This window comes from Schistocerca cancellata, chromosome 4 (assembly GCF_023864275.1).
Source record: "Schistocerca cancellata isolate TAMUIC-IGC-003103 chromosome 4, iqSchCanc2.1, whole genome shotgun sequence".
In the NCBI taxonomy this organism is placed as follows: Eukaryota; Metazoa; Arthropoda; class Insecta; order Orthoptera; family Acrididae; genus Schistocerca; species Schistocerca cancellata.
Window position 1 is genome coordinate 552138105 of NC_064629.1, and position 23817 is coordinate 552161921.

A 23817-nucleotide genomic window follows, 5' to 3' on the forward strand; every position below is an offset into this window, starting at 1 on the left:
TCTTCCAATGACCCCCAAGCGTTTCTCCCGAAGAAACGTGCAGCGGAAGTGCGACCTCTTGCTTTCTCCTCTCAAAATCGCGAAAGCTACAATACTGTTTTCTCCATGCGGGAACTCCAACATGCCCTCTCTTCTTCTCGCTCCTCCGCCCCAGGACCGGATGGTATCCACGTCCAAATGTTGCTGCATTTATCAACCCATAGTCTGCGTTACCTCCTTCGCCTTTATAATCGAATTTGGACCGACAGTACCTTTCCCAGACTGTGGCGGGAAGCTGTTGTTCCCGTTCCGAAACCTGGAAAGGACAAACATCTCCCCTCTAGCTATCGCCCCATTTCTCTCACGAGTAGTGTCTGTAAGGTTTTGGAGCGTATGGTGAATTACCGTTTAGCTTGGTGGCTGCCCATCTTGTTGCTCTCTCCACTTATATCATGAATAATTTTCTCCGGAAACGCCAAATGGTAGCAATAATTTTTGATCTGGAGAGAGCATACGATACCTGTTGGAGGACAGGCATCCTCCGCACACTGTTCTCTTGGGGCTTTAGAGGCCGGCTGCCCCTTTTTCTTCGCGAATTTATGGCAGAGCGCACTTTTAGGGTGCGGGTGAACACTACTCTCTCCCGTACTTTCTCCCAAGAAAACGGGGTACCCCAGGGATCCGTGCTGAGTGTTGTACTGTTTGCCATCGCCATAAATCCAATAATGGATTGTCTCCTTCCTGGTGTCTTGGGCTCCCTCTTTGTGGACAATTTTGCGATCTACTACAGCTCTCAACGGACCAGCCTTCTTGAACGACGTCTTCAAGGATGTCTCGATCGCCTCCACTCGTGGAGCATCAAAACCGGCTTCCGTTTCTCACCCAGTAAGACCGTTTGTGTCAAGTTTTGGCGACGTAAGGAGTTTCTTCCGCCCTCCTTACATCTAGGTCCTGTCAACCTTCCGTTTTCAGACGTCGCTAAATTCTTGGGTCTTATGTTTGACAGAAAACTGTGCTGGTCCTCCCACGTTTCCTATCTTTCGGCTCGCTGTCTGCGATCGCTTAACATCCTCCGTGTCCTGAATGGTACCTCCTGGGGAGCGGACTGAGTGGTCCTTCACCGCCTCTATCGCGCCTTAGTGCGCTCGAAATTGGATTATGGAAGCGTAGTCTACTCCTCTGCTCGGCCGTCTATTCTTCGGCGTCTCGACTCTATCCACCACCGTGGATTACGTTTAGTGTCTGGAGTTTTTTACATCAGCCCTGTGGAAAGACTGTATGCTGAGACTGCTGAACCTCCGCTGTCCAATCGGCGAGCAGTCCTTCTGAGTTGTTATGCCAGCCATCTGTCTTCCATGCCTGCTAATCCAGCCCATGACATATTTTTCGACGCCTCCTTTGATGTAGGGTATGCAGACCGCTCCTCCTCCCTACTACCCCCGGGAGTCCGCTTCCGTCAACTGCTCCATTCTCTTTCCTTCCGCTTTCCTAAAACCTTCTTGACAACTTGGGGTACAGCACCGCCTTGGCTCCGTCCCCGGATCTGCCTGCTCCGTGACCTTTGTCGACTTCCCAAGGATGGTACCCCTTCACTTGTTTATCATCGGGCATTTGCTGCTCTATGTGCACAAATGACGGACGCCACATTTATTTACACCGACGGCTCGAAAACATCGTTAGGTGTAGGGAGTGCCTATATTGTTGGCGACACCCCAAATCGCTTTCGGCTTCCCGACCAGTGTTCGGTTTATACTGCGGAGCTTTACGCTGTTCTCCAGGCTGTCCACTACATCCGCCGCCATCAGCGGATACAGTACGTTACCTGCTCAGATTCTCTCAGCTCTCTCCTCAGTCTCCAAGCTCTTTACCCTGTGCACCCTCTGGTCCACCGGATTCAGGACTGTCTGCGCTTGCTCCACCTGGGGGCGTCTCGGTGGCGTTCCTCTGGCTCCCGGGACACGCTGGTATCTGTGGGAATGAGGCGGCCGATATAGTGGCCAAGGCTGCAGTCTCTCTTCCTCGGCCAGCTATTCAGTTGCTTCCCTTCACCGATGTACGGAGCAGTTTATGTTGCAAAGTTGCTCATTTATGGCATGCGCATTGGTCAACACTTTCCCGTAATAAATTGCGGGAAGTGAAAGCCCTTCCTTGCGCTTCGACCTCTTCCTCCCGAACGCGTCGTCGGGAGGAGGTAATTTTCGCTAGACTGCGGATAGGGCACTGTCTTTTTAGCCATCGACGTCTTTTAAGCGGCGATCCTCCCCCACTCTGTCCCCACTGCTTTCAGCTGTGGGCGGTAAGACACCTTTTAATTGAATGCCCCTATTTTAATCCGTTACGCTCCCGTCTACAGCTATCGCCTGATCTATCGTCGATTTTAGCAGATGACACGCGCTCAGCTGACCGCGTTCTCCAGTTTATTAGTGACAGTGAAATGATGTCAGTCATTTCAAGCTTTTTTTTTGGGACAACCACCCCCTTTCTGTAGTGGATTTTTAAGCATTTCTTCTATTTTTAGTTTCTCCAATTTTATGACTTTGTTCCCATTGCTGCTGGTTTTCAATTTCGGTTTTTTACTGTCTTAAATCACGGGCTGGGCGCTAATGACCATAGAGGTTTTGCGCCCTAAAACCAAGAACAAAAAAAAAAAAAAAAAAAAAAAAAAAAAATTTGTAGCTCTTCTGAGCATTCAAATTATAGCATCTCTTTCCCAACCACAGGGGTTAATCTCCCACGTTGACGGCCAAGATCAGGGCTTAAGATTGCTGTTCGCTTCCGATCCCTTCAGTCTTAACTGGAGTCCTTCCCTTTATCACCTCTGCTCCAGGTCCATTCACATACATCTCCATGGTGTAAACCTAGGTCGACCTTCCATATGGCCCTAAGGATTTGGTTAACCCTTCAGCTCTCCGTTGTCACTTCATTTCGATTCTTGAGGTGTTTCGGGGTTCTGAAGTGATTTACACAGACGGCTCAATGGCCGATGGTCATGTTGGCTTTGTCTATGTTCACAGAGGCCATATTGAACAGCATTTCTTGCCCGGTGGTGGCAGTGTTTTCACTGCAGAGCTGGTGGCCATATCTCATGCTCTTAAGCACATCCGTTCATGCCGTGGCAGTCATTTCTTCTCTGTAGTGACTCCTTGAGCAGCCTCAGAACTATCGATCAGTGGTACCCTTGCCATCCTTCGGTAGCATCCCTCTATGCCCTCTAAAGGTCCAGTCATTCAGTGGTGGTTGTCTGGACCCCAGGACACGTTGGCATCCCAGGCAGTGAACTTGCTGACAGGTTGGCCAAACAGGCTACACTGAAACCGCTTACGGAGATCGGCATTCCTTAACTGACCTGCACTCATTATTATGCTGCAAGGGTCTTCGGTTTTGGGAGACAGAATGGCGTAACAGTATGCCCAACAAACTGTGTCATTAAGGAGACTATGAATGTGTGAAAGTATTCTATGCGTGTCTCTCGCAGGGTCTCGGTGGTTCTGTCGGCTCTGCATTGGCCACGCTTGGGTCACCTACAGTTACCCTTTGCGCCGTGAAGACCTACCTCGTGCGGCACTCTGTTGAGAGTGGCCCATATTCTGTTGCGCTGTCCTTCTTTGGCTACCCTGTGATGAACTCTTTGGTTACCGGACTTGTTGCCATTAATTTTAGCTGACAACGCCTCATTGGCTGATTTAGATTTAAGTTTTATACGTGAGGGTGGGTTTTATCATTCTATCTAAGTTTTAGCACATGTTCTTTGTCCCTTTGTGTACTCCACCCTAGTGAGCTTTTAGGCTGGAAGTTTTAATGTATTGCGTAGTGGCTGGCTTCTCCTTTTTGTTCTCGTGGTCAGACAGCCATGGTACCCTGCTTTCTTGTTTTAATCTCTTCTACCTGTTTCTTGCATCTCTCTGTGGTTTTCTTGTCCTTTTTTGTTCCTTGTATTATACATTGCCTTTCTATGGTTTTTTTCCTTGCTTTCAGTATTGTGCTGTACATAAAGTACTTTTATTCGTTCCCTTGTGGGATTGTTGTAACAGGAACAAGGGACTGATGGCCAAGCAGTTTGGCCACTTTGCACCCTCCCTTTTAAACAAACAAAAAACAAACAATCTAATAGCCATTGACCAAAGGAGATTCTTCGAAGCAGAAACATCAGTGTTGGTAGCCACCAAGGAAGCAAGAATAAGAATTAGTGTGAACAAGAGCAGGGAGGAAGAACACCACAGGAAACAAGATAAATATGTACCTGGGATGCATCAGTGCTGTGGAAGTTTAATAGAGAAAGCAAGTTTTAACTTGAATATCCCAAAAGTTAAATTATTTCATGTACTGGTACCCTTTGGCTAAAAACTATTAAAGATAGTGAGCTGAAATTTTGTATAACATGCTTAACTAAAAAGTAGACTACTCTTGTGACTTTAAAAATAAAATTCTTTTCTGAAGGAAGACCTTGAATTCAAATCCAAAATTTTTCATAATCCTACATAAAAACTTTTTTACCACAATTTATGACAGCACCATCTTTTTTATAGTCTGCTTTAATGATAGTAGTGTAAATAACTTACAGGAAAAAATAAACCTACTTTGTTTGTATTTTGAGTAATGTGTGTTTATGATGTACATAAATAACTATTGTTTTATTTCTCGCGCAACAAAAATGCAATTAAACGTGAGAGCTAAAGCTGTGGTTCATACATAACAATGTTCCCAAAAGATGTCTTAAAAGATGGACAAGAGGCTAGATAGTTCCTGACTCACATTGTCACCTTCAGTGCTTGGTGATGCTGCTAGAAGTTAATTGTTGCTACATAGTGATGCTGAAAAGGTTGATTGAATGTGCCAACATTGAAAGGGGGCAGAAAGAATTTCTCATCTGTCTTAAAATCTTCACTAAGAGCAGCTATGTATGCAGGACAAAGCATGCTTAAATTGGCAAGCTCACAGTTTTCCAGGAATCGTTCAAATAAATTGCTGAAAAGTCATGGTGAGTAATGGTCAGTTTTCATCCCGGATCTTTTATTAGAAAACACTTTGATGCAACACATAATCGGTGTGAATTATTTTATATTGGACTTGGTAAAACTGCCATAGTGCTTCGCACAGAAACACCATTGGTTATTGTATTATTGTTCTAAAACGCATTTTCAGAGTAAAAGTTATTTGATGATAAATCTTTGGCCGCCCTAACATATGGTAAAGTGGAGAACTCCAAGTAATGCTTAATTATACCAAGCAGTGAATGATCTGGGGCACACTGGCAGAATTGTATGCAATTAGAAAGACTGTGCGGAGTTTGCAAAGACTCCTCCAGGTCTGCAACACGAAATCTGATGAAGAAGGCTACAGTGTCTGTTAGGAAAGTTATGGTATGGTCAAAAATAAGAAATGTCTTATTAGAACATCCAGACATTTTGCATTGGTGGTCCTGTTTTATTGTTCAGATGAATCACATTAGAGAAGCTTTAAAAGAAATATTTTACTGTGGTATGTCATGGATTGACAACCTAATGTGTGGTAAATGCTGGCAGATTGTGAATTACATGAAGAGGATCACAATGTGTAGTAGTGTCTTGGCTCCAAGAATGAGTTTGTCAGGGAAAAACTGACAAATTTTCTTGGACTGACAGTTCGGTGCACTTAGGGAAGTGGTTCATAGGGAAAAGTGCTTCGAAATCTTCCACTAAGTCTCCTACTGCACACATTACTGTAAGGGTCAGACTGAAAAAAAACTGAAAAAAATGAAAGTTTGACATCAAAGTGTGAGTTATGTCTCTTTGTGATTAAAGTATGAGAGAGAATACATTGTATACAAAAGTTAAAGTGAGAAAGTCAGTTGAGAAATAGTGTGCTGTTGACTTCAAAGCTGAATGGGAAGCATATTGACAGGAAAGTCATCGTCTGGGTGCTTGATAATGTTCAAATTACTGTAGAGTATATCATAAATTCAGCTAAATGTGATGAGTGGTGTGTGTATGCACACCTGTGTGGAAAAGAAGTGAAAGTGAATGACCTCATCATTCAAAATGTTCCGTATCGCAGTTCATGTCAATAAATGCCAAGTAAATTCTGTCATTCAGTGTTGCAAGTTTTATTTGTGTGTCATACTGTTCCCTTTCCTTGTGATAAGTGTGTATAATTGCTACAGTCAGGATCTTTATTAAATACTTCAGTACATAGGATTACTTTTGTTTACAAACAACATTTAAGGGGAGAGAATATTTGCTCTGCAGTGTTGTATGTTCGGATTTGAAACTTCCTGATACACACAAACTGTGTGATGGATCAGGACCAGGGACCTTTGCCTTCCACAGACAAGTCCTGTCTGGCAAACATTTTTAATCTACCAGGAAGTTCCATGTGTGCCTTCTGCTTTTCCAGAAGCTGGAAGTATTATGCAGACATATCACTTCAGTCGGCCACAACTGTAACCAAACGGGAACTTATAATACCAGAGGGGAGAAAGAGTGGTGCAGGGAAATATGTCCCACCTCCCTCTCGAAGGGCTGCCAACCTGTGTCTGCGTTCTTTGCTTCCATGAAAGCAGAACTGACTCGATGGCCATAGGGATTGCTGATAGATTTAGTTGTGGTGAGAGGTGCATTTGAATCCCTTTATGCACCAGGATTAGTCTTTTCACTTGTTCAGAATAATAAAAAAAAGCAATTGACGACACAAGGCAAATTGGAGTAACAAAGCATTATGTAATGGCTACATTGCAACTTTTTGCTGCTACGCAACCATAGTTAAAAACGCTCCCATTATTTGAACAATATCGTGTGCAGTGTAAGTGGAACAGTTGTTGTACAAGAAAGACACATCTTCAGTATTAATCCATCTTAGCCTCACTGCTGGTGAAGTAAAAGTGTCACTATGTGAAGGACGACAGACACCAAACTGTAGCGAGAGTTGGTGCGTCAGTGGCTGCACTAGTGCCTAAGACTGGCTGCTGCACTAGTGCCTAAGACTGGCTGCTGCACTAGTGCCTAAGACTGGCTGCTGCACTAGTGCCTAAGACTGGCTGCTGCGCTAGTGCCTAAGACTGGCTGCTGCGCTAGTGCCTAAGACTGGCTGCTGCGCTAGTGCCTAAGACTGGCTGCTGCGCTAGTGCCTAAGACTGGCTGCTGCGCTAGTGCCTAAGACTGGCTGCTGCGCTAGTGCCTAAGACTGGCTGCTGCGCTAGTGCCTAAGACTGGCTGCTGCGCTAGTGCCTAAGACTGGCTGCTGCGCTAGTGCCTAAGACTGGCTGCTGCGCTAGTGCCTAAGACTGGCTGCTGCGCTAGTGCCTAAGACTGGCTGCTGCGCTAGTGCCTAAGACTGGCTGCTGCGCTAGTGCCTAAGACTGGCTGCTGCGCTAGTGCCTAAGACTGGCTGCTGCACTAGTGCCTAAGACTGGCTGCTGCACTAGTGCCTAAGACTGGCTGCTGCACTAGTGCCTAAGACTGGCTGCTGCACTAGTGCCTAAGACTGGCTGCTGCACTAGTGCCTAAGACTGGCTGCTGCACTAGTGCCTAAGACTGGCTGCTGCACTAGTGCCTAAGACTGGCTGCTGCACTAGTGCCTAAGACTGGCTGCTGCACTAGTGCCTAAGACTGGCTGCTGCACTAGTGCCTAAGACTGGCTGCTGCACTAGTGCCTAAGACTGGCTGCTGCACTAGTGCCTAAGACTGGCTGCTGCACTAGTGCCTAAGACTGGCTGCTGCACTAGTGCCTAAGACTGGCTGCTGCACTAGTGCCTAAGACTGGCTGCTGCACTAGTGCCTAAGACTGGCTGCTGCACTAGTGCCTAAGACTGGCTGCTGCACTAGTGCCTAAGACTGGCTGCTGCACTAGTGCCTAAGACTGGCTGCTGCACTAGTGCCTAAGACTGGCTGCTGCACTAGTGCCTAAGACTGGCTGCTGCACTAGTGCCTAAGACTGGCTGCTGCACTAGTGCCTAAGACTGGCTGCTGCACTAGTGCCTAAGACTGGCTGCTGCACTAGTGCCTAAGACTGGCTGCTGCACTAGTGCCTAAGACTGGCTGCTGCACTAGTGCCTAAGACTGGCTGCTGCACTAGTGCCTAAGACTGGCTGCTGCACTAGTGCCTAAGACTGGCTGCTGCACTAGTGCCTAAGACTGGCTGCTGCACTATAGTTCAATTCTTTTATCTTGGCGGCTCGCGCATGCCCGCCCAGACATGGGAGATTGCTGCGTTGCCAGTTACACACGACACACGCGCCAGTAGAAGCAGCGCCATAGTATAGCATAGTTCGCAAGCTTACGTTTAGGGGGGAGCGCGCAGTTCATGAAGTAAAGCCACAATGGCCGCATTAATCCTTTCGCTGCTACAAAGATGTGCTCCCTGCATTCCGCGCTGTGCGCGATTTTGTCACTGCACTGCTCGCCTGTGCAGACACATCGTGTTCAGACTGCTTTGACACTCTTATCATTCGATTCCACAAAAACTATTTGGCCCAAAAATTAGATTTTTACACGTTGTCTTGACTGATAACTTCCCCCCCGTAAATGACTTAATTTTGTTTCGATGTTCAACGCAGTTATTATGCAGCATTAAATATAGTAAACCATTGCACGAAATTTTGAAGAGTTTGCAGAGGTAAAAGTCCATAGAGTATACTTTCCGTATGGTCGATTTTAGTTGCCACGATGTTGAGAATGAAATGTGGACAAGATACCTAAATTTCATATAAAATTACTACATGTAATGCTGCATAATAACTGCGTTGAACATCGAAACAAAATTGTCATTTATGGGGGGAAGGTATCAGTCAAGAAGACGTGTAAAAATCAAATTTTTTGGGCCAAATAGTTTTTGTGAAATCGAATGATAAGTGTGTCAAAGCAGTGCGAACACCATGTGTCTGCACAGGCGAGCAGTGCAGTGATGACAAAATCGCGCACAGCGCGGAATGCGGGAAGCACGTGTCTGCAGCAGCGAAAGGTTTAATGAAGAGACAAAGCACTAGAAATTTCAAAAAAATTGCATTCAAACGAACATGATTCGTGAAGTAAGGCACTTCGATATTGTTTTTAAATAATGAAAATATTACGAAGTGCACAAGGTTTGAACTCATAACCTTTCACTTAGAAGCCCAACACCTTAACCATTATGCTAACGCAGCTCGTCTGACGACAGAATGCCATGAGGACTGTAACACGTCACGCAAAATACTCACAAACACTGTTGGTATGACTATGAATTACTCACGCTTCGGCGAAGTACAATAGGAAATAAACAATTGCCGCTGTTCTTTATTGGGAAAATTCGTGAAATTGATACAAGCACCTTTACTTGCTATCGCCTGAATTAGGAGTCTTATTGCTTGTTTCATCATCATCATTTAAGACCGATTATGCCTTTCAGCGTTCAGTCTGGAGCATAGCCCCCCTTATACAGTTCCTCCATGATCCCCTGTTCAGTGCTAACTTTGGTGCCTCTTCTGATGTTAAACCTATTACTTCAAAATCATTCTTAACCGAATCCAGGTACCTTCTCCTTGGTCTGCCCAGACTCCTCCTACCCTCTACTGCTGAATCCATGAGTCTCTTGGGTAACCTTGCTTCTCCCATGCGTGTAACATGACCCCACCATCTAAGCCTGTTCGCCCTGACTGCTACATCTATAGAGTTCATTCCCAGTTTTTCTTTGATTTCCTCATTGTGGACACCCTCGTGCCATTGTTCCCATCTACTAGTACCTGCAATCATCCTAGCTACTTTCATATCCGTAACCTCAACCTTGTTGATAAGGTAGCCTGAATCCACCCAACTTTCGCTCCCATACAACAAAGTTGGTCGAAAGATTGAACGGTGCACAGATAACTTAGTCTTGGTACTGACTTCCTTCTTGCAGAAGAGAGTAGATCGTAGCTGAGCGCTCACTGCATTAGCTTTGCTACACCTCGCTTCCAGTTCTTTCACTATGTTGCCATCCTGTGAGAATATGCATCCTAAGTACTTGAAACCGTCCACCTGTTCTAACTTTGTTCCTCCTATTTGGCACTCAATCCGTTTATATTTCTTTCCCACTGACATTACTTTCGTTTTGGAGATGCTAATCTTCATACCATAGTCCTTACATTTCTGATCTAGCTCTGAAATATTACTTTGCAAACTTTCAATTGAATCTGCCATCACAACTAAGTCATCCGCATATGCAAGACTGCTTATTTTTTGTTCACATATCTTAATCTCACCCAGCCAGTCTATTGTTTTCAACATATGATCCATAAATAATATGAACAACAGTGGAGGCAGGTTGCAGCCTTGTCTTACCCCTGAAACTACTCTGAACCATGAACTCAATTTACCGTCAACTCTAACTGCTGCCTGACTATCCATGTAAAGACCTTTAATTGCTTGCAAAAGTTTGCCTCCTATTCCGTAATCTTGTAGAACAGACAATAACTTCCTCCTAGGGACCCGGTCATATGCCTTTTCTAGATCTATAAAGCATAGATACAATTCCCTGTTCCACTCATAACACTTCTCCATTATTTGCCGTAAGCTAAAGATCTGGTCCTGACAACCTCTAAGAGGCCTAAACCCACACTGATTTTCATCCAATTGGTCCTCAACTAATACTCGCACTTTCCTTTCAACAATACCTGAGAAGATTTTACCCACAACGCTGATTAAAGAGATACCTCTGTAGTTGTTACAATCTTTTCTGTTTCCATGTTTAAAGATTGGTGTGATTACTGCTTTTGTCCAGTGTGATGGAACCTGTCTCGACTCCCAGGCCATTTCAATTATCCTGTGTAGCCATTTAAGACCTGACATTCCACTGTATTTGATGAGTTCCGACTTAATTTCATCCACCCCAGCCGCTTTATTGCACTGCAATCTGTTGACCATTTTTTCCACTTCCTCAAATGTGATCCTATTTCCATCATCATTCCTATCCCATTCTACCTCGAAATCTGGAACATTACTGATCGCATTTTCACCTACATTGAGCAACTCTTCAAAATATTCCCTCCATCTGCCCAAGGCATCCACAGGATTCACCAGCAGTTTTCCTGACGTGTCCAAAATACTTGTCATTTCCTTCTTACCTCCCTTTCGAAGACTGCTAATTACACTCCAGAATGGTTTTCCAGCAGCTTGACCCATAGTCTCCAACCTGTTTCCAAAGTCTTCCCACGATTTCTTCTTGGATGCTGCAATTATCTGTTTGGCTTTGTCTCTTTCTTCAACATAACTTTCTCTATCTACCTGGGTTCTGGTATGTAGCCATTTTTGATACACCTTCTTTTTCCTTTTACAGGCTGCCTTGACTGTATCATTCCACCAAGCTGTTTGCTTCATCCTACTTTTACACACTACTGTTCCAAGACATTCTTTAGCCACTTCTAGTACTGTGTCCCTGTACCTTGTCCATTCCTTTTCCAATGACTGTAATTGACTACATTCAACTAACTGGTACCTTTCTGAGATCGCTGTTATGTACTTGTTCCTGATTTCCTTATCCTGAAGTTTCTCCACTCTTATCCTCCTACATATGGACCTGACCTCCTGCACCTTCGGCCTCACAATCCCAATTTCACTGCAGATTAAATAATGATCAGTGTCATCAAAGAATCCCCTGAATACATGTGTGTCCCTCACAGCCTTCCTGAATTCCTGATCTGTTATTATATAGTCAATGACTGATCTGGTTCCCCTGCCTTCCCAAGTATACCGGTGAATGTTCTTATGTTTAAAAAAGGAGTTTGTGATTACTAAGCCCATACTGGCACAGAAATCCAAGAGTTGTTTCCCGTTCCTGTTGGCCTCCATATCCTCTCCAAATTTACCCATAACCTTTTCATACCCTTCTGTTCGATTTCCAATCCTGGCTTGTTTGGTTTAATTAATTAATAGAATATGAAGCGATTGGTATAAAGAATGCTTTTTCCAAATTTTCTATAAAAGAAAGTCTGCTATCAAGATATTGCTTTTGTTCTATTACTTTATTTATGACTGAACGTTTCTAAAACTGAAGGCACTCGTCCATGCTATGCACTGCAGTCGAGATCTGGCAACGTCATTCTCTGTTCATTGGCTGACTGTGTTTTGTGACATCAGATGCGCAGAACGAACCTAAACTCGGCCGCCAACATAAATGACGCGCACTTTAGTGCCTAAGACTGACTGCTGCGGCTGAATCATCAGGCAAATGACACGCACGAATTTGCTGCTAATGGTTGCGCTGCAAACCAGTCTAATACATAATAGCAAATACATTCCATCACATCTGTTTCCCAGTGCCCACTGTTGCCCATAAACCATAAATAAATGATCGTGCGGTGCAAATCAATACTTACAGACCATTGGCGGTGCCAGAAGCAAGTGTAACAGTGTCAGATGTCAGCGGTCATGCAGTCCAGATGATGGTCTGTCTCATGGGTGGGAGCAATAGGGGGGGGGGGGGGGGCAGCAGAGAGAGAGAGAGAGAGAGAGAGAGAGAGAGAGAGAGAGATGCAGCTACTGTTCCCATGTGTAGGTGGTGCAAAACTTAACCATCCGTTGTTTGAAAGTGCATACGAAGCATTCTTCTTCATTATACCAGTGGTGAAAATGAGCACTTGTTAGATGACGAACGCCATTTCGTTCACAAAACTGTTCAAAATCACGTGAAGTGATATGTGGTTTGTTGTCAGACACAAGTACTTCTGGCAAACCACCTATGCAAAATGTGGAGGAAAAAGCTTGGTGGTGCTAAGTGATGTGGTAGAAGCCACAGGCATCGGAAGTGGGAACTTGCTAAGAGTCTACTGCTATGAGCCAATGAGTGTCCCAAAATGGTCCTGCAAAGTGGGTGTGCACTTGTTGCCATGGCGAATGAGTCAGACCAAGCTGAGAATATCTGTGACTGAGCAGGATTGCTTTTCTGTACATGCACTACGCTGACCTCATCTGTTCCTGTGAGCATTCATACCCTGCTAAGTAGTGCAAACAATTCCCAAATATCTATGGTGGAGCAATTGCAACACATTCTTTTGTAACACTTTCGGAATAAGCATACGCAATTGTCCCGTGTCAGTTTGAACTAGAATCAAACTCTGTTGAATTGTAAGGTAATGCTGACGTGGAAAATGCTGGCTCACAACAGAGTTCTGGATACTATTCAATGAACGAGGCCAAGATGTCTGAATGTAATGGAACAAAATATTGACATCTCAGTCTGCTTCTGTGGCCTGTGATATTTTTCTGGAGTGCAAGAGAAAAGATTACAGCTATTCAGAGTCCTGCACATTGATTTGCAATAAGCTGTTGCAGATGCATCAAAATCAGTCTGGGCTGATCGGATGGCAAGATAGGGTGTCTGCACTGCTATGCTTTGCCATACACAATTTCATACTGATACTTGAAAAACAACAAAACTGATGATTGCAGTTTTTAAGCAGTGCATACAGGAACCGGATTTCACAGATGAAACAAGGACTGCAAAGGCTTGTGATTTGTCACTAAATAGAACTTGCAACCATACAAATTGTGACGGAATTTTGTGACACCATACACAGTAGCAAGAGCAGCTTCTTCAGTTTGAGAATAACTGCACTGCGTTCAAGTTAACAACTTTGAGGCAAAAACAAAAACTCTCTTTCGCACCTTTTCTGTGCGAAAGCACAGTGCTGATACTGTAGGACGAAGCGTCGACTTGCAAAACAATTCGCTTGGTAGGGTCAAAATACGCTAAATGTCTATCACTGTGTAAGGCATTTTAGAGTTTCTGAAATGTCTTTAGTCCACACAAAAAGTACATTTTTGCGATGCAAGCAATCTTGCGTTCTGAGGCATTGGGTATGAACCAAATGTAGTTATACATCTTGCTTACTACTGACTGCAGTTCAGACACATCACGAGGAACGGGCAGGTCACGGATTGTAAGCAAATGACTCTGGAGGTGTTGCACACCCAGACTGTTTCACATGACTAAAGTACTGTAGTTCAGTTTGAAAAACTTGGCACTTTTCTAGATGACAGTAGAGTCCTGCTTCTGACAACTCTTGAAAAAGAGTACACAAACTGGCAATGTGTTCCTCTAGTATATGACCTCCCATTAAGGTAGTTTCAACAAAATGGCACTTTTGCTGTCAGCTGTTCCAAGTAACATTGAAAAATGGTGAGTGCGGAAGCACTGCCGAAGGGCAAACGCAAATACTTGAACAGTCCTTAAGTGTGTATTTACAATACACGCTTTCCATGATTCTTCATTCAGTGGAATTCGCAAGTAAGCAAAATGCAAATCTGTCTTAGAAAAGTAATGTCGTGCACAAAGCATATCCAGGAGTTCCTCAGGGCGAGGTAACATTTGTCAACAGCTGTCTGTGGGTTGACTGTAGACTTGTAGTCAACTCGAATGCGACCAGAAGTTGTAGGCAACAAAATGAGGACTTGCCCACTGACTAGCTTAACTTGAAATTCTTTCAATTCACTGGCTGCTTTCTCATAAAGGACCCATTCCTTCAGAAAATAGTTCAGGGATTCTTTAAGCAAGCTAATGACACTGTCTCTTGGTGCAAAAGCTGATACTGAAAGTACATTGTCTTACATGATAAGGCCAAACAAATCAAAGGCATCTAAATAGAGTATGTTCTCACTGTCTGTCGATTTAGACACAATAAAACTCGCTGTCCTAGTGTGAGATTGGTAAGTGGCAGGCAAACTACACTGTCAAAGGACTGAAATCTGTCTGTTGTAAGCAGTGAGGTGCTTGCTAGATTGAGAAAGGCGTGGTGAGCCTATCTTTTCATGCGTGGCACAATTAAGCAAAGTTACTGAGGTGCCTGTGTCTAATTGAAAGTTAGCACAATGGTCAGCAATGCGTAATGAGACAAATACTCTGTTATAATGTTGTTGCACTGGACTAAGGTGAGGTGGTGGCACAACCTTAATTTCACTTCTGTCAAAATCTGTTGTAGGTTTTGGAAATGCAGCATTCACTGCATGTGCACGAGCCTTTTCCACATGTGTAATGCGTTGTGGCCAACAGCCTTGCTGCAGTGGTAACACCTGTTCCCGTCAGATCACCGAAGTTAAGCGCTGTCGAGCTGAGCTAGCACTTGGATGGATGACCATCCGGTCTGCCCAGTGCTGTTGGCAAGCTGGGTGGACTCAGCCCTTGTGAGGCAAATTGAGGAGCTACTTGATTGAGAAGTAGTGGCTCCGGTCTTGGAAACTCCCATATGGCCGGGAGAGCGGTGTGCTGACTACATGCTCCTCCACACCCGCATCCAGTGACGCCTGTGGGCTGAGGATGACACGGCGGCCGGTCTGTACCGTTTGGGCCCTCATGGCCTGTTCGGGAGGAGTTCTTTTAGTTTTAGTAATGTGTTACATTATGTGAAGGACAATCCTGTCTCTTCTGGCGAGCAAAACATCCAGGACAAGACTTCACTAAATTCACAGTCCTGTTTACCTGTCTACATGGCTGTGTACGCGTTCATTGTTGTGGCTGCTAGGGGGGGGTCGCGAGCAAGGAGCGACTTGAGCTTACAAATTGTGGCCCGGACAAACTTACCGGCTGCTATGGCACTTAAATCATATTGCTCTAATATTTTCAGTACTTGGTGAAGTGATGGATCAGAGTACTTTAAGATCTGTTTTTTGCTGTATTCTGCTATCTGAGACATTGAACGTTATCGCATTGCAGAGCATTAAATCACTGTAAAAGCTGCCACAACTACACTTGTATTTACACTTCCTAGTCATACTCATTAATTCTGTGTACTGCTGATGTACGGTGTCCGTTCTGTTCCAGATTTTTCTGCAAGCAAACGAACTGATTTCTGGCTGCAGCCAATTGAACTTGCTGGTCATAGTACTTGTTTAATGCAGAGATTACTTCGTCATAGCCGAGTTTGATGGGAGATGCGATTGGGAAGAGTTTTGTATTAACCTGAACACTGGGGGTCCCGCAGTCAAAAGAAAGTATTGTAGCTTTACAGTACCTTGAATGCAATGAACTTGACAATGGGCTTGGAACGGTGTTACACTGGTTGGCGGCACTTGTTGGGTAGGTTGGTTGTACAGCCAGAAGTTGTTGTACTGCCATCAGCAAGGCAGCAATTCTGAAACTGAAAAAGCCTGTGTTAGCTCAATCACATTGGCCATCTGTGACTGAGGCACAGGGGCAGGGGGTGGACGGGGTGGGGTAGCCATGGTTTACACAAATGTTACATCAAAAAGCAAGCAAGGCCTCTGAAAAAAGAAATTTGATTAGTTGTGCAGCTCCCCTCCTGGAATACATGCAAGAACACAACAAAAAAATCAGCAAATAGCTGCAGGCTAAAACACATGAGAAGCAAGCAAAATCTTCATCAAAGTTGATTATCTTCGATCTGCACTGAATTATCCTCATTGCCACTGTTGAATCTTCGTCGGGACTGTAGGGTCTTGTACCATAGGAATCTTGGGAGAGGATGTCATTTGTTGGCTGGTATCCTCTTTCTGCAATGTACCTGCACCACATGTATTAACAGAGTTCATTATTTACTGAAACAGGCAGCTGCTACATAACTTTAACAGTGTCCATGTGTTGTGGTACAAGCTCTTCAATATTAGTCCATGTTGGCCTCACTGCTGGTGAAGTGAAAGTCCTGCAATGCAGTGACTGATGGGCACCAAACTGGAGTGTGAGTTGGTGCATCAGTGGCTGAGCAAGGGAATGAGTGATTGCGCTAGTGACAGAGACTGACCGGTGACTGAGCCTTCCGGTCAGCGGTGGCAATCTAAATACTTGCAGTTGAGAGGACTTCAGCGGCATGTTGTTTGTGAGTATGTCTGTGGCCCCTCTCCTGATAGATGCACTTCATCCGGCACCTGCTATCGATCTTCTTGCTACATATTTGCAGACTGGTGTGCTGGTGACAGCTTATGCTGTCCCAACACCAAATAATTTTAAATTAAAGTTCTGTTGGTGGGTTATAGTGTAATGCATCCATTGAGAACAGTTGCCACTTCACAGGTACCATGAGCTTAAGTAGTTCGTGTGAGTTATTCCTTATTTCAGTTACACTGAAGAAATCAGTTTAGGATTCTGTCTAGTGTGACCCTAAAAGTGTGGGACCCTAAGTGTGCTTGATAAGCCAAATCCAATAATTTGTTAAGCTGTTGCTCTCCTTTCATCTTTAGATGAACCCCCCAAGGGTAGTGAACTAACAGTATAACTACTCAGTTTGGTATTTGTCATGTCCTGTGGAAAAGATAGACGGAACATTGTTACTGTTAAAAGAATGCGAAATTATATTAATAATGTTTTGGGTTGCAAGCAGTGAGTGAACTAATAAAATGTAACTAAAGAGCAAATTGAGAGCCTTATGCAGTGCTCCTAATACTGACAAAAAGTATTGTGATGACTCTGAATAAATTGTACATCAAACTTCCATAAATTTATAGTCCACCTGGAAGTTGCACATTGCAGATTACCTTAATAGTATTTGACAGGTTGTGCTTTATGCCTATTAAATACTACATACTTTGGAAAAGAACAACGGAAGTTGTTTAAAGTGAAGCATGTTAGCAACAATTTGCATTATACATATGAACACGATAAATTATTACCAGGCTATTTATTTCCAATTCAGCAGTAACCTGCAGCAAGTCTTCAAATTGTCAATTTGACTATGTAAACAAAATTCCTCTGTGACTGTTGTTGTGTTCGAAGGAAAATCAGACTTGGCATAAAAGTTTGTAGACGAGGCAAGCAACCTTATTGCTTCTTTCAGTAACTGATTCACCACATACAGCCAATATTGCTTTGAAGACAGATGCACATATATCAGATCTAACAGTGATGAATCATTGGTTCTATTTCCTCTAAAGCTGCTTGACTTTTCAGATAGTAGTCAAACTGCAGCAACTGTCTTAAGAGGATAGACTTCATTGAGATAAAAGGCTAGGATTTCTTGCAACACGTAAAGTTGTAAGTTTCCTGTTAAATTTGTCTTGGACATCTTGAACAATAGGTGCCATCTGTTAAATAGTTTTCTTTGCATACTGTGTGTAACCATACAAAATTGATACTTCTGCTAATGACAGAATGGGATGAGTGTTCCCTTTTTAACATTAAGCTTTGCTGCTGTGTCCAGATTTTTATCTGTGCAGAAGTAAGTTTTGGGAAATAATTCCAATTTTCATGTGTTTTTCATTACACTGTGACGAGTTAGCTGTGATGCTTGCTTTCTGAGCTGCTGTAGTGTTGCAAAAACATCACAAATTGCTGCTGAAAATTGTCTGCATAAACTAAATAAGAATTGTGATGTACATATTAAATAAGAATTATGACTGGCAGGAACAAATCTTTAAATGGTAAAATAAGAGAATAATTGAGTCACAACAGTAAAACTCTGTTTTGTAACTTGCCCCAGAACAAAGAATTGTGTGTTCGGTCTCTCAGGTTGCAAGGCAGTGTCACTGACATCTGATTGTGTGAACAGAGGACTAAGATTTGGTCAGAAATTGTTGCACAAATCTGTGCTTTGATTGGTTTGCTTTGTGGACTGACACTTCTTCCCATAGATGCTTTTTACTGTAAAATTTGCTGATTATGGAAACTTCCTCTATATTGTATTTGTCTAACAGATATGTTTTAACCCAAATATAAAGTTTCGATGAGCCAGAATTCACATTCTGATGATAATGCAGGTGTTTGATTTTTAGTGGTATAACTAGAAAATAAGTTTAAAAACCTCATTTACCCAGTTCCACTTGCATGATCCCAGGTATGTACATGTCAATGCACTCACACATCACTTGCATGCTATTTCAGTTTGTGACTTCTTTGGGCTGTGCCAGTGTCTTCTGAAAAAGAGACCACATAGTTAATGCAGGATTGTTTCTTGTAGCCTAAACTGTTCCATCACTGCAGCTGTGTGTGATAATTTAATGCTATTTCTTGTTTGACAATAACTTATATTACATTAAATAAATGACCAAGAGATGCAATGGCGTATTGACAGTTAACAATATTGGCTAAATTAGAAGATTCATTTAAGAGAATATCTGACTGATGAGTTTTTGAGAAATATTTCTGTTTCAGATGAGAGACCGATTTGACAGACAAGAGAATTTCCAGAATCGTAGTCCTCGGCAGCAGAGTGCTCCAAAGTTTGATGATGACCATGACTTCCCATCTCTTGCATAAAATTTACCAGGCTAGTCAACAATTTGTTGCTGAGTGCATATTGTACTAAAATTAAGAAGTTCAGTTTGTGCAAAATGAATTTATCAATAATGCTCTAAAGTTAGATTTTCTTGCAAGTTTTTAATCCGTGTTGATATGTTAGCAGTGGAAGAAAGGGGGCAAGGGAAGTGTGTGTGTGTGTGTGTGTGTGTGTGTGTGTGTGTGTGTGTGTGTGTGTGAGTGAGAGAGAGAGAGAGATTCTGCTGCCTGTGTTTTGCTGTCTGTTAAGTAAATTTTTGGTGTGCAGTGTGGAAAATTAATACATTCACTTAACAGTGAACATTATTAGGCTGACCACTTATGGTAGTGTGAATTTAAGAATAGACAGCTGTTAATTTTATAAAACAAATTTTCTTGTGTGTTGAGGGAGAGGAAGGGATGAATGTAGTAACCATTAACCTTCATGATTACATTGGCTGTCAACGGGAGTATGTCTTCTGCAGTTCGAATATACAAATTTAAGACAGCTGTTAATTTTATAAAACAAATTTTCTTGTGTGTTACGGGAGAGGGACAAATGTACCAGTCATTAACCTTGATGTTTACATTGGCTGTCAACAAGGAGTATGTCTTCTGCAGTTCGAATATACAAATTGGGGAAGTGTGTGACCCTTGTTACAGTGGATAAGCTTTAGAAACAAAGAAGAGCAATATCAACAACTACATATAGTCGTAATAGTAACATTTTGTACTCCAGTTAACAAATGTTGGTGTACTGTTCACAGAGGAGTGGATTCTACTCTGTATTCTTCTGTGAGGATCCTTTCTGACCAGAGGTATCATGTTCAGTATTAAATGATAACTGTGTAATTGATATGTAATTTTCTTGTTCATCATTATTATTTCAAAATGTCATTAAACTTCCTGGAAGTGCCTCAGTTACAGGTAGTACATCTCTCAAAATGTTTGTTCATTAGCCATAGATGTAGTGTGTGTGTGTGTGTGTGTGTGTGTGTGTGTGGGGGGGGGGGGGGGGGAGAGAGAGAGAGAGAGAGAGATATTATGATGATGATGATATAATGTTACTTCTGTCGTCATAGGGCAGGTGACCTCCCAAGGTGGGAACTAAATTTGTCAAGGTGATGCCTGGTACATGTTTGAAGTGAGATTGTTTGCAAAAGAAATGAACCTCTATATTTTAGTAATAGCTCTGATTTTTAATGGTAATTTAAATGTAAAAAAAAGTACTAGATATATCACAGTAGTAATGTCTTCATATTAGATGCAGAAATAGGAACAGAAGTGCACATATAGACTGGCGGACAAGTGCACGTGGATTAGATGGATTTTGTTTTCTGAAGGATTACTCGTTTCTCTTATTCTGATAGAATATTGAGAAAAAAAAGGCTGTAGGGGTGGTGGGCATTATTTCACAAGACTGTTCTGCCACTTGGCTTCCTTTAAATTCAGAATTTGGTTTTTTACCTTTTCTCAATTACCTGTTGACTACCCTGTCATCCTATTACTTCTGTGCTTCATATAAACCAAGAAATAATTAAAAATTTCTGAAAGCTCGAGTGTCAACAACCATGTTTGTGTCAACACATGTCCATATTGTGGAGGCCAGATAGATGTTGCTCGTCAGTTGTTAACTTCTGTATTTTTTTCTAGTCCTTCATACTATAAAATTTTGCATATGTTAAGAAGTGATGTTCCAAAGAAAAAAAAATTCCATTGTAATAACAGTGATGCAACATTCTTTGAAGGCAAGGACATCACTGCCATGTCATTCTAGAGATTTGGAAATACAATATTGCATACAGTTTCTAGACAGAAACTTCCTTTTGCTCACACCCAAATAAAAATGAATGCAAATTCTGGCAGTTTTGTGTTCAGTGATACTTGCTTTCAGCTTACGTGCAGATTCGATTATTCGTTGCTGTAAGCAACAATGTACATTCAAATAAAATTTTCATTCCTCAAAAGTCTGAAAATTGAATTAACATTAATAATCAAGAATATGGTTGTTAATTTTTAGATTCTAAGAGAAAGAATCTGAATACATTGTTATAGCCTTCTGTATCATTATGATTCAGGAGACTATGTAAATGCCTAGCAGCTGTTACTAAGATACGATTTGATTACAAGTTTCCATTACAGTATAAAGCAGAACTGCTGTGTCAATCATTACCACCTGTAATCCCCTTTTTCCTTGCGAATTTGCTATGGAGCGCATAATTAGGGATGCTATAATTCCAGTATTGTAAATTAGCTCTACTTTTTAAAGTGTGATTGGTGTTCTTACCATCTGTCAGAACAGAGCATGGCTCTGTATTGAATTGTTTGTCAATATTTTTTGTGAACGTGAGATTCACACACTACGCACCATCTTAAATTGCATTATTTGCGGGGAAAAAGGCTTCACATCTGCAGCCTTAAGATTAAATTTATCATAAAATACTTCCTTAATGAAATCTCTGACAGGTTATTGGACAGTTCAGAAGATTCTTTTGTAGATGTTTAGTTCTGTTCGTCCACTCCCTTTCCCCAGCACTTTCTCCATTGTATCCCTCCCATTGATGTCATGAATAATGGAATGGTAACTGCATGTTGTTGAATTATGATGTTACAGTGTAGTAGTGATGTTGTGTGCAGTAAATATTGTGTGTGTGTGTGTGTGTGTGTGTGTGTGTGTGTGTGTGTGTGTGTGTGTGTGTGTGTGTGTGTGTTAGTGGCTTCCAGAAATTTTCAGTTAATTTCTTACTGATCAACTGTATCAGGTGTTTTTGTTGTTGATACAAAAATGTGAACAAATTTTCTTATGTTAAATGATAGTGTGCATTTTCTGTGGGTAATTAACTAAGTGAAGTAGTTAGTGTTTTTCATTTTGTCTGTATGGAGAAAAGTTTTTTTCTTTGTTATTATGGAACAGTTTTAATTTCAGTGTGAAATGTGTACTTGTTCCCCTTCAAAATGTAAAAGCAGTTGTCAAACAGTGTTTGATTCCAGTTGAACTTGTAATCAGTACTGAATCTTTGACTTGAACAGGGTTAAAGCCAGTGAGATCTTTAAATGTTCTGGTGGTGCAGTGTTAAGATACACTGAGCAGTACAGTCTTGTGCTGTTCGTGCCTTGTCAGTCACTTTGAGCCTTAATCTGCAAGATGAGCTCCAGGCTGCTGTGAATAAGTGACAGCATTTTTGGTTCAATAAAGTGTTCAGAGCAGTGCCAGGCAGATGCATTGTTCCGTGAATTCAACTTAACCATATTTGTATGATGAGAAAAGGCTGTTTGGGACACAAGTGGATAGTGCATGTGAATAGTACACGTGTATTTGGAAAAGACTGACTTTAATTAGCTCATTGGAAGTGTGTTCTACGGAGATGGGGCTGTGTGTTTGCTGTATTCAAATTATTGTTACAGTTTGAGTGGAACAGACTCTTTTGGTTACTATACTTTCAATGAAAAAGTGTTGAGAATTGGAATAATTGAGGTTTTTAGTTTATTTTTGCATAAAGTTAAATATTTGTGTTTACTTCTGCTGTCTCATCAGCCAGTTTGCTCTTTAAGTTGAAAGTTGGTCATAGTGGACCTTATTTAATGCTGGTGTGATAAGTCATCTTCTGAGATAAGTAAACAGAACCTACTCTGAATTATGTGGAAGTGTAAACTCATTGCTCGTTTGAAAAAACTCAAGTATGTAATTTTATTTGTTATCAAATACTTAAACATTTAATAACAATTTTCTGCATGGAGCAGTGAACTTAATGTTCTAAAATTGAAACTGATTTTCATGAATGTCCATGCCAGAAAATAGATAAAATTTAAGCTATTTTCTTCTTAAAGAAGCTGCTGTTACAGTTACACTTGTAGTTCACATTGACCTGTGATTCTGATTCAAGCAGGTACTCTGTTTTGAAGTTAAGTGTAATTTTTTCATCACTTATAGTTAAAGCACCTGTACAGTAATGTAATAGCAGCTTCAGAATTTCAGTTTGTTTGTAAAGGAAATTTGTTACTGAACTTAAAGTGTTAAATTTTGTACATATATATACAATGTAAGACTTTTAAGTTATACTGTGGATTGATTAAATTTTGGAAGTGTATGCAAAGCTTCATTCTAATTTTGGAAAATTAAATTGATTTAATTTCAGTGAATTTTTTTATAAATGTCTGTTTAGCAGCATGTCAAAGAGATTATTGTTCATTGGAATTTACTGTGTGTTAATGCATGCCACAAGTACAGTACATACAATACCTGCCAGTTTTAATTCAAACAAGTGTTTCATGGAGTTACAAATTTTTACTGAAGTAAATTAGTTTGTTGAACTAATTTGAATAACTTAGTGATTTTTTTTTTTCTTCTTTGTGTGTGGGTGTACCTGTGTGTGCACTCCGATATGAGTGGTATGGACACAGATTATTTTTAAGGCAGCCTTATATTTTAAAGGGGTATTTCTCCCTGTCCATTGTGGGGTCTGTGGAGTAGCATCTGTATCACCCCACTGTAAAGGAATTCTGCAATGAAATATTCTCCGTTAATGGAGAAATGTGTTGGACCATCATAAATTGTGCAGGCACACCAAAAGAACAAATTATTGCCTCTCAGTGATATTTCTTGTGATAAGTTATTGGAGTAAAAACTTAATTAACAAAGTGTGTGTCACAGGATATTAAACGCCAAAAAGCAAGCGTCTCTATCTGGTGTAGACTACCTTAGTTTGGTAACATAGT

At 41.9% G+C, this 23817-nt stretch overlaps 1 protein-coding gene across 1 annotated transcript in view; it reads left to right on the plus strand.

The window, feature by feature from the left end:
* Nucleotides 1-20025, plus strand: part of LOC126184662 (plasminogen activator inhibitor 1 RNA-binding protein-like) — an 83789-nt gene extending 63764 nt beyond the window's left edge. Inside the window, exon 8 of the mRNA XM_049927144.1 lies at nt 19000-20025. Coding sequence (XP_049783101.1) covers nt 19000-19104 — 105 coding nt within the window. The 3' untranslated portion in view covers nt 19105-20025. The remainder of the gene's footprint in view (nt 1-18999) is intronic.
* The last annotated feature ends 3792 nt before the right edge of the window (nt 20026-23817 follow it).